Source organism: Coturnix japonica, chromosome 1, assembly GCF_001577835.2.
Source record: "Coturnix japonica isolate 7356 chromosome 1, Coturnix japonica 2.1, whole genome shotgun sequence".
NCBI lineage: Eukaryota > Metazoa > Chordata > Aves > Galliformes > Phasianidae > Coturnix > Coturnix japonica.
This window is the reverse complement of record NC_029516.1, coordinates 56,910,889-56,923,743: the sequence shown is the minus strand read 5'-3', so window position 1 is coordinate 56,923,743 and position 12,855 is coordinate 56,910,889. Positions and strand designations below refer to the sequence as shown.

The 12,855-nt window shown below is 33.8% G+C and overlaps 1 protein-coding gene across 1 annotated transcript in view; it reads left to right on the top strand.

The window, feature by feature from the left end:
* Positions 1-12,855, top strand: part of IGF1 (insulin like growth factor 1) — a 55,221-nt gene that overhangs the window by 719 nt on the left and 41,647 nt on the right. Inside the window, exon 2 of the mRNA XM_015867574.2 lies at positions 3,933-4,089. Coding sequence (XP_015723060.1) covers positions 3,933-4,089 — 157 coding nt within the window. The remainder of the gene's footprint in view (positions 1-3,932; positions 4,090-12,855) is intronic.

Sequence of the window (12,855 nt, the reverse complement as noted above, 5' to 3'; positions counted from 1 at the left end):
AAATCTTCCTGCTTTCACACAGAAACTTTTAAGGGATGTTGTCACTGCAGCAATTTTCTGGCAGCACTGTTGCATTTGCTTGTTTTTTTGCTTTCATATGTTGAAAGTAAATGTGAAGTTCTGTTTGTTTTCAGTGTTAGAACTCAGCTGCAACTCTTGCTGACCTTGCATATTTGTATAGCTCAAGCAACTGTATATAAAGAAAATTAAAATTCTCCTACATGTTCTCCAAGTTTTTTTCTTGTAGGGAGGGCTGATTCATGAAAGTTTGCATGTGAAGTTTCATGTTATGACCCTAGAATTCATAGTCATTAATATAAGCTGTCATTAGGTAAATTTGGCTTCAGTACATGCATTGACCTCTGTTTCTGTCAATTGGCTCTTGTTCAACTTTCCATTATCAGGAAATTTATATCCTTCAAGAACTTTTTCTCTTTAGTGGCTTGAGGCACACTTATGCAGTTGACAGAATTCTCTTGTTTTAATTGCTTAGGGCCTAATTATTTTTTTACAGAGTCTTACACTTAAGGACACTTACTCCCTTCCTTAATGTGATTCAAAAGAACAAGTCTGTAAATGCAATGGATGAAACCATTCTCCTAATGTACAAATGGGCATCCTTTCCAGTCCACTTGAAAGGTGAAGCTGTATTTTTTTTTAATGTTGAGCAAAGCATTAAGAGACATAAAAGTAATGTGCTAGTTCTTTAGCTGATACATCCTGCCAAGCTTCCTTGGAATCAATGGAACATATTGATTCAGGTTAAGATGTAGCCCTGATTTTTTTAAAACAAAATTAGCAGTATTTAAACCTTGATCCATCCTGAAGTACATATGCTTAATACATAACAAAAGCTAAGGAATACTGTTATTAAATGCTAATTTTAAACTTTTACTATGACTTGGTAATTAGATCCAAAAACTATGTAGCAAAATGAATATAACTGTTTTTTCCTATAGCATATACTATCCATAAGAATTTTGGTCACATCAAAGTATTTATAATTATTATGAATGTCATTATGTTATTAAAATGACAAAGCATGTGAAGAATTCCTGTGCACAATTTGTGCCAACTGATTGCTTGTCAGAAGGGGTGGATTTATATAGAAGATTTTAGATGTAAAAGAGATGTGGACTGTTCATATATGACATTCTTCTGTGGTGTCACTCTTCTGGACTGTTAAAAGAGGAATGCAGCAAAAGCTGGTTATTTTACTGAGAAGAAAAAAAAAAAAAAAGAAAAAAAAAGAGAAAAAGAAAAAAAAAAAAAAAGAGGAAATTCCAGCTGTGAAAATATGGTCAGTCATTCTATGCAACCAAAAGAAGTGTTTAACCAGGCTCATCCTGAACCTGTATTCAATTTCCAAATGTAATTAGATGCTTCAATAAACCCCACCCACATGCCAATGCATTTTCTTTTAAAGTCTCAACTTTCTAGTGAAACTGGGGACATTGTAAGGACTCTGTCTGTTTGCAAAGGACCTGAAGCAATACTGGATTATAACTTTGTCTTTTCTTAAGACTATTCTCTTCAGACATAATGGGAACTTTGATTTAACTGTGGACATATTGAATCAACTAATGTATTTAATTAAATTGATGAAGCAAAGTTAAAGTCTTAAACTATGTTTTGGAGTTAGTTCTTATGCAACAGCATTTAATTTAAAAAGTAATTGAGTCCCAGAAACATGTTGATCTTTTCTCTCTTCCAAAGTTTTTAGCTGTTTGCAAGTACTTGACTGCTTTTAAATTTGGAGATAAAGTGTAGAAATTCTCTGTGGTTTATACTGTGCAGCCTTTTTGGCCTCCAGTAAAGGAAAAACAGTAGATAATCTGTTTTGTTGTAGTCCAGTGCTGATATTTATCTTAAAATGTAACCCAGCTGAAAAGTCTTGAAAAATACAAAATTGTTAAATGTCTGAGATTTATGTTTATTTCTGGCTCAAATATTAAAAAAGAACAAACTGTTAAATACATAACATTCTTGTATTTATAATATCTTTCAGCCTTCTCAGCCTGTGTGCTAAACAGCTCTCTGCTTTACCTCCTCAGAACTAGGAACCATCTTAAACCACAGGTGCATAACATTAATCTTTAAAATTAAAAAAATAAGGCAAGGGAAAAAAAGAAGTTTATGTTTTTAAGATATGGAATAATTACAGGAAAGAATGCCATGTGTTACCATTCATTTATAATGTGACCTTCCTCCATCTGCCACTAAAGTAATGTCCATGCATTAAAGCTTGTTGGTTTTTCCATGGCAAAGTTGGCTAAAGACTGTTGTGAATGGGAAAATAATTATTCTTTCTTTTTATGATATAACCTGGGATTTAGATTTGCTTGTTATTTTCGCAGTGGAAATATTATCAGGAAAAACAGAGGGGTACATTCTGACTTATTTATAGACTTTTTTCTTACTCAGCTTTGACTTAAGCTGAAATAGGGGACTCATCCAGCAAGATGCTAAGATCTCTTGCCAAGAAGAAAAGCATACTTACAAATTATTGACTTAAATGAGAGAAGGCTCAATACCCCACTGGATCAGCTCTCGTACGACCAGACAATGGATAGTTTCATCAGTTTTTCAGAAGTCCAGTGAAAAAATAAAAGGAACAAGTCCCTAGAAAAAACTTCAGGAAATACTAATCTCTTTTTCTCCAGTTACTAAAGTAAGGAAGTTTTAAGCCAAGGTTAACTGTACATAACAGAAAGATTCATAACTTCTTACCTGACTGCAATACTAAAATGAACCTTCAAATAGAATGAAATTAAATGCAGATTTACATCATTTGATGACAGCATTTTTGTCAAATGATCTAAATCAGGTCAGAAAATGCATCAATTACATTCTCTACTTTTCTGATACTAAATAGACATAGATTTTCCCAGGACTCAAAAAAATGCTATGTTGAGTAAGACCTTCTGTTGATATTAACTGATACTAAAGGAAGTAGACAATTGTGCAAATTTACACCCACTAAGGATCAACCTTACTTCAAGCTTGGAAAAAAATGCTTTGCTTCCAAGTGTGAGGAAACATTCACCACCTGTATTTATAGCTCATAGCCAAACCTGGACTAAGTAGACAGAGAAAGCATACCTGCTTCTGCATTTGTATCAGATACAAAAAATTATTTAACTATTTCTCCTCTTAATTTCTTGAATATCTTGAATAATTTCTTGAATATTGAATGGAATTAACAATTTCCAAATGTTAACCTGCCTGTAACAGAAGACTGGAAGAGCCACTGAATGTAGTCCCCTATTACAGAAGTTCCCATACAAACTCTTCAGTAACTTCAGCAAGTTCTATCCTTAAATGCTTTTTATTTTGTCTTAATGTTTTCATTTGTAAAGTGTCTGGACAGCTACAGAGTTCTAATAATTTATTTTTTCCCCCAGGGCAAAATTTCCTTTCATCTAGTTAACAGCCATTTATTTTTATGACAGCGCTGTTATTTTTTTTTAAAGTTTAAATAGCTTTTATATACCATTTCCACCCAGTGGTCCAGTGCATTGACAGACAGCTGTGATTTTCCCTATTAGCCTATCTGGGCACAAACAAAACAACATAAGGCTGTCCAGTCTTTCTTACACTAACTGTTCCGGGCTTCCTGGGTTTCTTCATCATTCTATTGTACTATTCCATATTCTCCTCTAACAAGAGCATCTATAAATCATAATTCCTGCAAGATTTTCTAACTGCATGTGAATGTGGACCAAGAATACTTGCTAGATTAAGTCATCAGTTTACCAAATTTTAAGTCTAGAATATGTAGATTGCAGTCTATCCTGATACTGTACATAGTGTCGAACAAATTACAGTACATATGCACTATTACAGTACATATCAGTTTATACAGGTGCAGGATTCTTTTTTTTTTAAGACCTCTTTGGGAAAGTGACAGAATACTTGTGTTTCCTTGGCAGGTGAAGATGCACACTGTGTCCTACATTCATTTCTTCTACCTTGGCCTGTGTTTGCTTACCTTAACCAGTTCTGCTGCTGCTGGCCCAGAAACACTATGCGGTGCTGAGCTGGTTGATGCTCTTCAGTTCGTATGTGGAGACAGAGGCTTCTACTTCAGTAAGTCAACCTTTTCATTCAAATGCTAAGTTTTCCCATGTCATCCTTTAGAGTTTGAAACTGCTTTAAGCAAGCACAGGAATTATTCAACCATGCTGCCAGGTACCACTGGTATCCTCGATCTCAGAGGCATCCATGCCTTCAACAACCATTAAATCTCAGTTAAAAATAGATATGTTCCTATATTAATCTCCGAGATTTTGATGAATTTTACTTTTCACACATATTATTGTTTTTAACTACTTACCAGCTGCTACTATTATACCTGCTATGTTATTGCTTCTCCTGACCTGCCACTGAAAATAAGTGAATGAAAGGACAAACTAGACCCAAGATATTCACAGGGAAGAACTGCACGTACCTATTATGTCAGACTATTCATAAATAGTTTAAGTACACATTGTATCATATTAAAAACACACAGATCTTCAACATCTGGTTTGAAAAAAATGGAAAAGCTGGAAAGCAGCAAGCAGAAAGGCACTGTATCCAAGTATCCACATGCTACATCAGTTAAGTACAGGTGAAGGAAAATGCTTTCATGGTGAGATAATAAATAATAATTCCAGTACAGAAAATAGATAAAATTAAGTGTGTAACAGAGTGGATATATTAGTACTCAAGTAACTTTCTGGAGCAAGATCTATACTTGGAAAATAAACATCACAATACTGTCCTTTGCTGTGTTTTAGTTTGTGAAAAGCTCTTAGTACCTCCTCACAAGTACCATCAAAATCAAGAATACACATGTAAATAAAAGAAGTCTACTTCCAATTTTCAGCTTTTGCTATTCAAATGCTATATGATTAAGGAAACTTTTAGCTAGGGGTATGTTCATTCTGAACTCATTCATGAATATATATATGTATGTATATATATATTCAAAACAGACATGAAATTGTGCTCGAAGAGCCTCTGAAATTAGTGCTTGCTCATAAAAATATCATTTCTCAGTCTATTCTTGTCTGAAGTTACCTATCTTTCAGGTCCTCAGTTCACCTTCCAAAAAAGAATATAACTAAGAGAAGGAAACGTGCAATGGTTAGGCTTTAAAGACAAGAAACAAACTGAGCATTGTTTATATTTTCGTACGTATTTTTATATTCTTTGCAAAGTCTACAGTTTTTTTAGAAACTTTTTCAATCCTTGTTTTATCCCAAAAATTCTTGCCTTCCAAGATCTCACTTTCATTTTTCTTATCAATTTTCCCCTACACCATTCCTGTTCATTTCTACTCCTGGATTTATTGATTTCAAAATTTATCTCCTTGCTTGGAATAAAAATAGAGCTGGGGAAATCCAGACTGTTGGACCTTGAATTTACATAAAATCTGGTTTACCTCTACATACAAATTGTTGACATTTTCACTTTCTTCTTCATACATTCATTAAAGCTTACCCTTTGAATCTGGACACCTTAGTTTTATGTATGCGCTGTAATTCATTAAAGCACTCAGAAAGAAATTTTCATTTTTCCACCAGTTCTTTATTTGCTCACTTAAACACCACAATCTATTGCAATCACCAGCAGACAAGTTACCCTTAATGGACTATTTGAGTAGCATACATATGCTTTCTTTTTTGTGTTTTGAAGGAATTCAAAGGAAGACTTTCTTATTCCCATCTTTTTCTACATCAAAAAAAAGAATGAGACAATTTAATTTATTGTTAGAACAGTGTAGTTTCTATTTATTTATTTTCTTAACTGTGTGTGGAACAGAATGGGTTTCTGAAGTTTTAAAGGAGTTCATAACCCATTCAACCTTGAGTTTTGCTGGCATTGGTAGAGGCTTCCTCTCTAGATTTCTTTCTTGTGTGCTTACATTCTAAGTTTTCACTTGAAATTAATATAACTGTTGACACCATGAAGTTCTACTTAATCTTGTGTGAAAGACTATGGAAGATTTTACAAGTGAATGACCAACGTGTTTTAATAAAATCTTACACAGACTGCAACAAGAAATTTATAAAGTTAAAATCTGGCCCTTGAGTTCCAAGTAACGTGTGTCCCATGCCTAGCTCTACTATTGATTCATGAGGTAGCCATTTTATCTGTTTTAGTGTTCTGCCTCTTATATATTAATGTATAATAAAAAATAAAGTGAGTTCTTTGGTAAAACAGCTTCAGAACCTCTAATCAACTGTACTACAGAATGCAACATATTATTGAAAGTTTAAATGTTGCTCAACCTAACAGTACTTTTAAGAAGACTACATCGTTTGCAGAAGTAAAAATACAGTGAACTTTTCTCTTTTACAGTGAAGAGGATATCATATTTTAAACCCTCAATTCTCGTCATCTTGTTCCTTTACACAACACATAATCAGTGATTATGTTTGTCTTCAAATTGCTCACAAAATACCTCTGAGGGAAGGTTTTCTTCACTAGAGCCTTGAAATGTACCTTTTAGCTGAGGTGTAACTCCTGGTTCAGATTCAAGATCAAAGTTTCTGACTATTCCTTGGAAGTTGTGGGTGGAAATGAAGATAGAATTAATTGTGATACTTAACATTGAAAGACTACTCCACAACCATATAACTACATCTACTGCTAGGACTGGAATAATTTTTCTTTATATACTCTGCTCATGAAAACTAACTTCCTAGCTATAAAAGGAAATTCATTACAGCTTCTGAAGAGATGCCCAAGCTGCTTACCACACACAAAGACTAGTATTGGCTTCAAGAGGAAATCAAAAGGTGTTTCTAACACTTGTTTTCTTTAAGAGGTGGATTAGCAAGAAGTATATTTTTTTAAAGTTATTTAGGGGAGAACATTGCACAAATCTTGAAGCAGACGATCTGTTTTTTCCCTCGGTCATATTTAACCCCAACCAGAACTCTTTCTTGAGCAGATTTTTCCCTACTTTTATTCATTAATGAAGCTTCTTGCCATCTTGTGCCTAGAATTGTCTCTCTCTAGTTGAACTTCTGCCACTGAATTTCACACACACCAGTTCATATTAGGAGAAGTCAACAAACAGGGAGCCTGGCCACAACTTGCTTTTCCTTGGAGGTGAACTTCCCAAAGAAAACAAGTGGCTAGATAGAACTTAGGTATAACTCTTTCGGTTACAGTTTCTCAATTCTCAAAAACTGCATTTAACAGTCATGAAGCAAAATGGAAAGCCTGTTGTTTTTATTTGAACCTTAGTGCCCAGAAAGGTCTACTGTGCCATTACAAAACAATTCTGAAGTTAAATATGTAGGAAAAACTGAAAGTGTGGATTAGGGGAAATGTACAGAAAAGATAACCCAGGAGGGGGGAAAATTCTGTTTGAAATAGTCTAGTCTTATCACAAGCATTTAATTCTTACTCTAGTCAAAAAAAAAACCACATTATTTTTTCCATGTATGTTGAATTTTATTTAATTTGACTAACATTCATTCCAGCTCACATTGTTTCCTAAGGTAAACAAACAAAAAAACCCAGCAAGTGCACTACGCTCTAACAAGAAAATACTATATTATCTTTTCATTTAGTTTCTTCTCTTTTGAAAATATGTATTTTCCTTTCCCATTACATGGATAGCAGTTTGGCTAACAGTATATGCAAATGCCAATAAAGAAACAGCTCACTTATTTCTTTAGATACTTTTGATCACTCCAACCTTTAAAGCCCAGGTTAAATGACAGAGGTAACTTAGAGCTATAGCACAGAGAATCAACTTCAGGAATTAAAATTAGTCTTCTGAATCTTCTAAAGCATCATTTGCACAGAAAAGGAGGAGCTGAATTTAGAAACCTGACAGCACATAGTTTGTCTTATTTTCTTCAGAGAATTGAGAATGACCTAGCATAGGCTTCTATATTACAAGTGTGAATCTTTAACTACCCCATATCTGTAGGAGCTATGTATCTCTAGCTCCTCTGTGTGTCCCCGATTGAAGGGAACTGTAATGTTACCAGAACAGGAATGGAGTGCTGAAAAGCTGTGGTGGACATAGAGTTCACAGTGTCAGTGACAGTCCTAGACTAGTGCAAAAAAATATTAGTTATCTTGGCTATGTCTATGCAGCAAGATCTGAGAGTGTTTTTAATTTAAGTTTGTTGGTTTGGCTACATGCCTCATCCATGTCCACATCCTGCATCCATGGAATATTTCAATCTATTCCTCAATCTTTATCCTTGGGTTCCTTACATCTTACATGGAAGTTGTAGACTGGAAAGGAGCTAAGGTGCAATTCCACCAAGCTCAGAGTATCAGTGCTCAGGGAACCAGAGCTATAGATACTATTTCTGACACATTTATAAAGCAAAAGACAGCTGGGGCTTCCAAAGTGGTAATGCTGTACAAACAACTAATTGATTGATGTTTTGAGTACGCTATGTTGCCCATTGAGTAAATTCTCTGAAAATAAGCCCATTTTAAAGATAATTTTGTTCTTATTTACCATGTTAAAAATGACTTGAAGGGGCTCCAAAAGGCTAGGCTTAATTTAGTGAGGTTAATATTCTTAAGCTCCCTCTTTAATAATAGAAATTCAGCTCTCTCTATCCATAGATGAGAGACTGAGTCTAGTAGGATTTAGTTTTTAACACAGACAAAATTTAGACTCTGTGTACAAGTCTCCTTTACAACTAGTTCTTTTTTTGTCCCCAAGGATTTCATTACCTTTCAGCCTTTTCACCATGAGGGACTGCAGTAATACTTACAATTTTGAGTAGAGCGGAAGCAAGCCATTGATCAAAAGTTCATGCTGAAACATCTCTGAAATAAGTCCTGGTTACTAAAGCCAAGTAAGTGTAGTTTCTCCAGAAGTGCAATTTACATATGTCCTTATTAGGTGTTAGACATGGGACATACTAGTGCATTTTAAGTTTGCCTTTATCTATGCACTAGACAAAGTTTCAAATTGGGTCTCAAATCACAGAAAGCTGTTATTTGAAATTTGATTCTTCAACTGCAGTTAGCTATATGTATATTTAATACAGTGTTTAGTCTCATGTTGGATAAAATCACTCAAAGAAGCATTTGGCAAGACCAGCATTTATTCTTGGCATAGTTGCCCCTCTTACTTTTCCACTGAATCTTAAATACCAAGAAAAATCCCTTCACTGACTTCAGTTCATATATTTTATGCCAAAACTTTGCATGTGGACATCTTCATTTGTCCTGGTATTAATAATGAGTTCTCAATATTTGATCAACAGCAGGAACTGTCACAAAGAAAATTGTTCACTTTACTGGAACTACAGCCTCTAAATTAATACCTCTCTACGTGAGCATCTAAGGTAATTTATAGCAAGTACTCATTCAATGAAAGAAATACATACAGCCATTTCTCTAAAGCTTATTTGGCATTTTAGCTCTTCCACATCTGTTCGTAACTCTCTCACACCACTGAAAATCAAGTAGACCTAAAGTTATTTTCATTTCAGAGCTTTTCTGAAAAAGAATGCCTCTGAAATTATTTATAAAATTGTACTCAAATGCCAACATTTGCCTACTGTACAAGTTGAACTGATCAAAAATATGACAACAAATGAAAAGGGTACCAACAGTTAATTTGTTTCTCATTCTAAAAACTACCAAAAAAAAGGAGCACACCTACACTGTCACTGTAAGTGAAAGTTGCCTATTTCAACTAAAATACTGTACATTAGACACTGTTTAACCCATAACTTTTAGAATAATAGGATATATCAATTTTCTTACTCTACTAAAATGAGAATTGTGAAATACTGTCTTCTTTTCAGAATCTTCAAGTATTACAAAGGTGAGCTTATCTTGCCAAATTTATCTCAACAATTTGTAGTTAAACTTGCTGATTACTTCCAATTCCTGGAAAATTATTGTGGAATTCCTTAGAGAATTATTTTTAATTCCTTAGATAAGCTTGTATCAGAAGGAGACAAAAGTTTTAGACACTTGTGTTTTCTAACTGTATCCAATATAGTCAAATCTAATGTGCTTTTAGTGGTCTTAAGAGAAATGAGTGTAACATGTTTATTTATCTCATACCAAATCCTTTGTTAGTAAAAACTAGAACAACTCTACGTCAAAGAAATAATATCAAGTTATACCTGATAGGGCTCATCTTTCTCTTTTCTGACTCTACAGGGAATTTATCTATTTCTCATCTTCTTTTTGAAATTCAGCTGTGATCTCATTTTCTCATCTATGAAATGTAAGTGCTACAGAATAAAAACAACTGCCAAAGAAGACCCTTTCACTTTCTTACATGCCCATGTAAGTGTAGGAGTAGAGAAAGCATCCTGTTAAGACACTTTCTGTAGAAAACTATGGCCTACTCCCAAACCTGAAAGTGTATGATTTTTATATATATATATATATAATTATTTGTTTATAGTATTGGCGCAGTTTCTTGATGAGCAGAAATTTACACAACGCTGTGAGTAAGCAGAAAAAGAATGGGCTGGCTCAGACCATTCTGACTCAATCCAACTCTGTGAACAAAATGGTTTTCTTTCAGAAAATGAATATTCTAACAATACTTCATAACTTTTTCTATCATCTCCAAACTAATACCCCCAGCCACTATAAATAGCAGCTTCTAAGGAAAGTAGATAATACTGAAAACTGTTTTGACTTCAACAGAATATTCATTATCAGTAATTATTACTACCAAGGTAATGGACATAATATGCCACACACAAACTCTTTGCTTCACACCTTGCTATTTTAAAGAATATTTATAAATGGTAGAAAAAGTGTAAGTGTTGTGAGGAAAATGGTACAGAGAAGAAGTTGTAATCTGAAAAGAAGAAAACATTCCTAATTAGCTCTGATGACTTCATGGTACTGCATAAAAGGCTCCTGAATTACAGTGGAGAGATTTCTTTGCAGACATACATTAAATATACAGAAGTTTTCTTTTAACTCAGACCCATCAAAATGACTGAATAAAAGCTTCTACTATTACAATGAATTTTTAATAGCTTTTTTTTTTTTTTTTTTTTTTTGGTAACTCTTTATTGATTACTTCAGGTTGCGTGAAAGCTAATAAGGACAATTATTTTAGGTTAACATAGTAAACTTAAAATTCATATACTTCATACCTTGAAATTGCTGTAGTCAAGTAAGGTGTAATAATTTGTTTCTACAACCCCTGAATTCCTGAATTACTAGTCAACAGGTCTTCCATGAAAAAACTTTCCTACGTATTTCAAGTTTTATGTTTCTTTCCATTAAAGTTTCCAGCCTTTCACAGACATATTTAGTTTGGCAGGAAGAATGCGGTGACTCATAGACTGAAGAGATTTGAGAGCAAGCTACTGAAAATGTATCTAATTTCTTCTTGTGTAATTTGGGAGCAAGCTACTGATAGTATGTCTAATTTTCCCAGTTTAATCAGATGTATTATTGGCAAATAAATGTCCTGAATAAAAGCCATGTTTATTTCTGAAATATATAGCTAATATTAAACCCAAAAACACCACTCATCTTTGCTTTTAGAACACTTATGTTTTTTCCTAATTGTTTCTGGCTTTATACTCTAAATCAATGGGCACTGAATGAAAACAGATATATTACTAAAATCATTTGCATTATGCCCCTATTTACATTTTCAAATTCAGAAATATAAGCTTTTTCTTGCTGATTTTTTTTCCTCTTCTTTTTGAGAATAAACGTGTAGGAAGAATTGGTGATGTTATTCCTCTGTGATTCTTATCGAGAATAGATGTATTAGAAAGGTTCTCATATATATTGATTTATGATTCTATTGTTGTTTATGCCTCTTTTCAGACTAAAGTCTCTTTTAAATTAAGTTCTTCCTTGACAATTTGTGACAAATGTATCATTTTCATTTATCCAAATACAGACTGAACCTTTCTGAAGGATCAAGATTTAAAAAACTTTGATCCAGTTCAGAAGGAGATTCTTCTTCACACTTACTCCATCTACTTCCAGTCTCTTAAATGAGATATTGTACTGAGGAGCTTACCAAGCTCATTTTACAATTGGTGAACGGAGTCAGAAGCTTTCAGAGCTCTCTGTAAGTTATGGATATGCCATAGCACAGATCTTTCCTTCCTCTCTAAATTAAGTAAGGAAGTGATGGCAACTGCACCATTAATTTATTTAAGTTTGTGGAATAATGACTCTCCATTAAATCCTACATTAAGGTGTATTTGTAAGTATCATACAGGAATGTTGTGTCAGGCTTGGGCTTCCCCTTGTTCTTTCTCTGCCTCAAGGTTCCCCATGATAGATATGTTTAATACATCCTTCACCGGTCAGATGTCTGGCTTCTCCTTAGGAAGAACTCTGGGTAATCTATAAAAGGCAACTAAGAGTGGTGTTGATAATGAAAATATGGTATTAATACATTTCCTATTAAAAAATAAAACCTTATAAGCAACATTTTATCTGCAATCTATTAGCAATAGTTTCATGGCTGCAGTTAACGAGGTCTAATAAAAAAGCATTTTTCCATCTTCATTGGGTAAGTGCCAAAACTTTTATCCTTTATGCTCTGGCTATTAACTTTTATTCAGTAGCCTTTGTCTTAGCTGTGTATGTAATAGCCTGCTGAGAAACATTGAAGTAGGAATTTGTATTCAGTTCAATCCATTATTTACTCTGAAACTCGAAAAGAATAGCTTCTTATGTCTCTGTTATTTATCCATATCAAATATTGTTGCTAACTTAACTGCTAATGATCATTCATGTAGGAACTGGATTTTTCTTACTGTGAGCGATGTTCTGGAAAACGAGTACAACTGTAGATAACCTAGTAAGATTTGAGTAAAACTTGAAACCTCTAGCTGAAAGGCAAGCACTTTGCATGTGTTTTGAGAC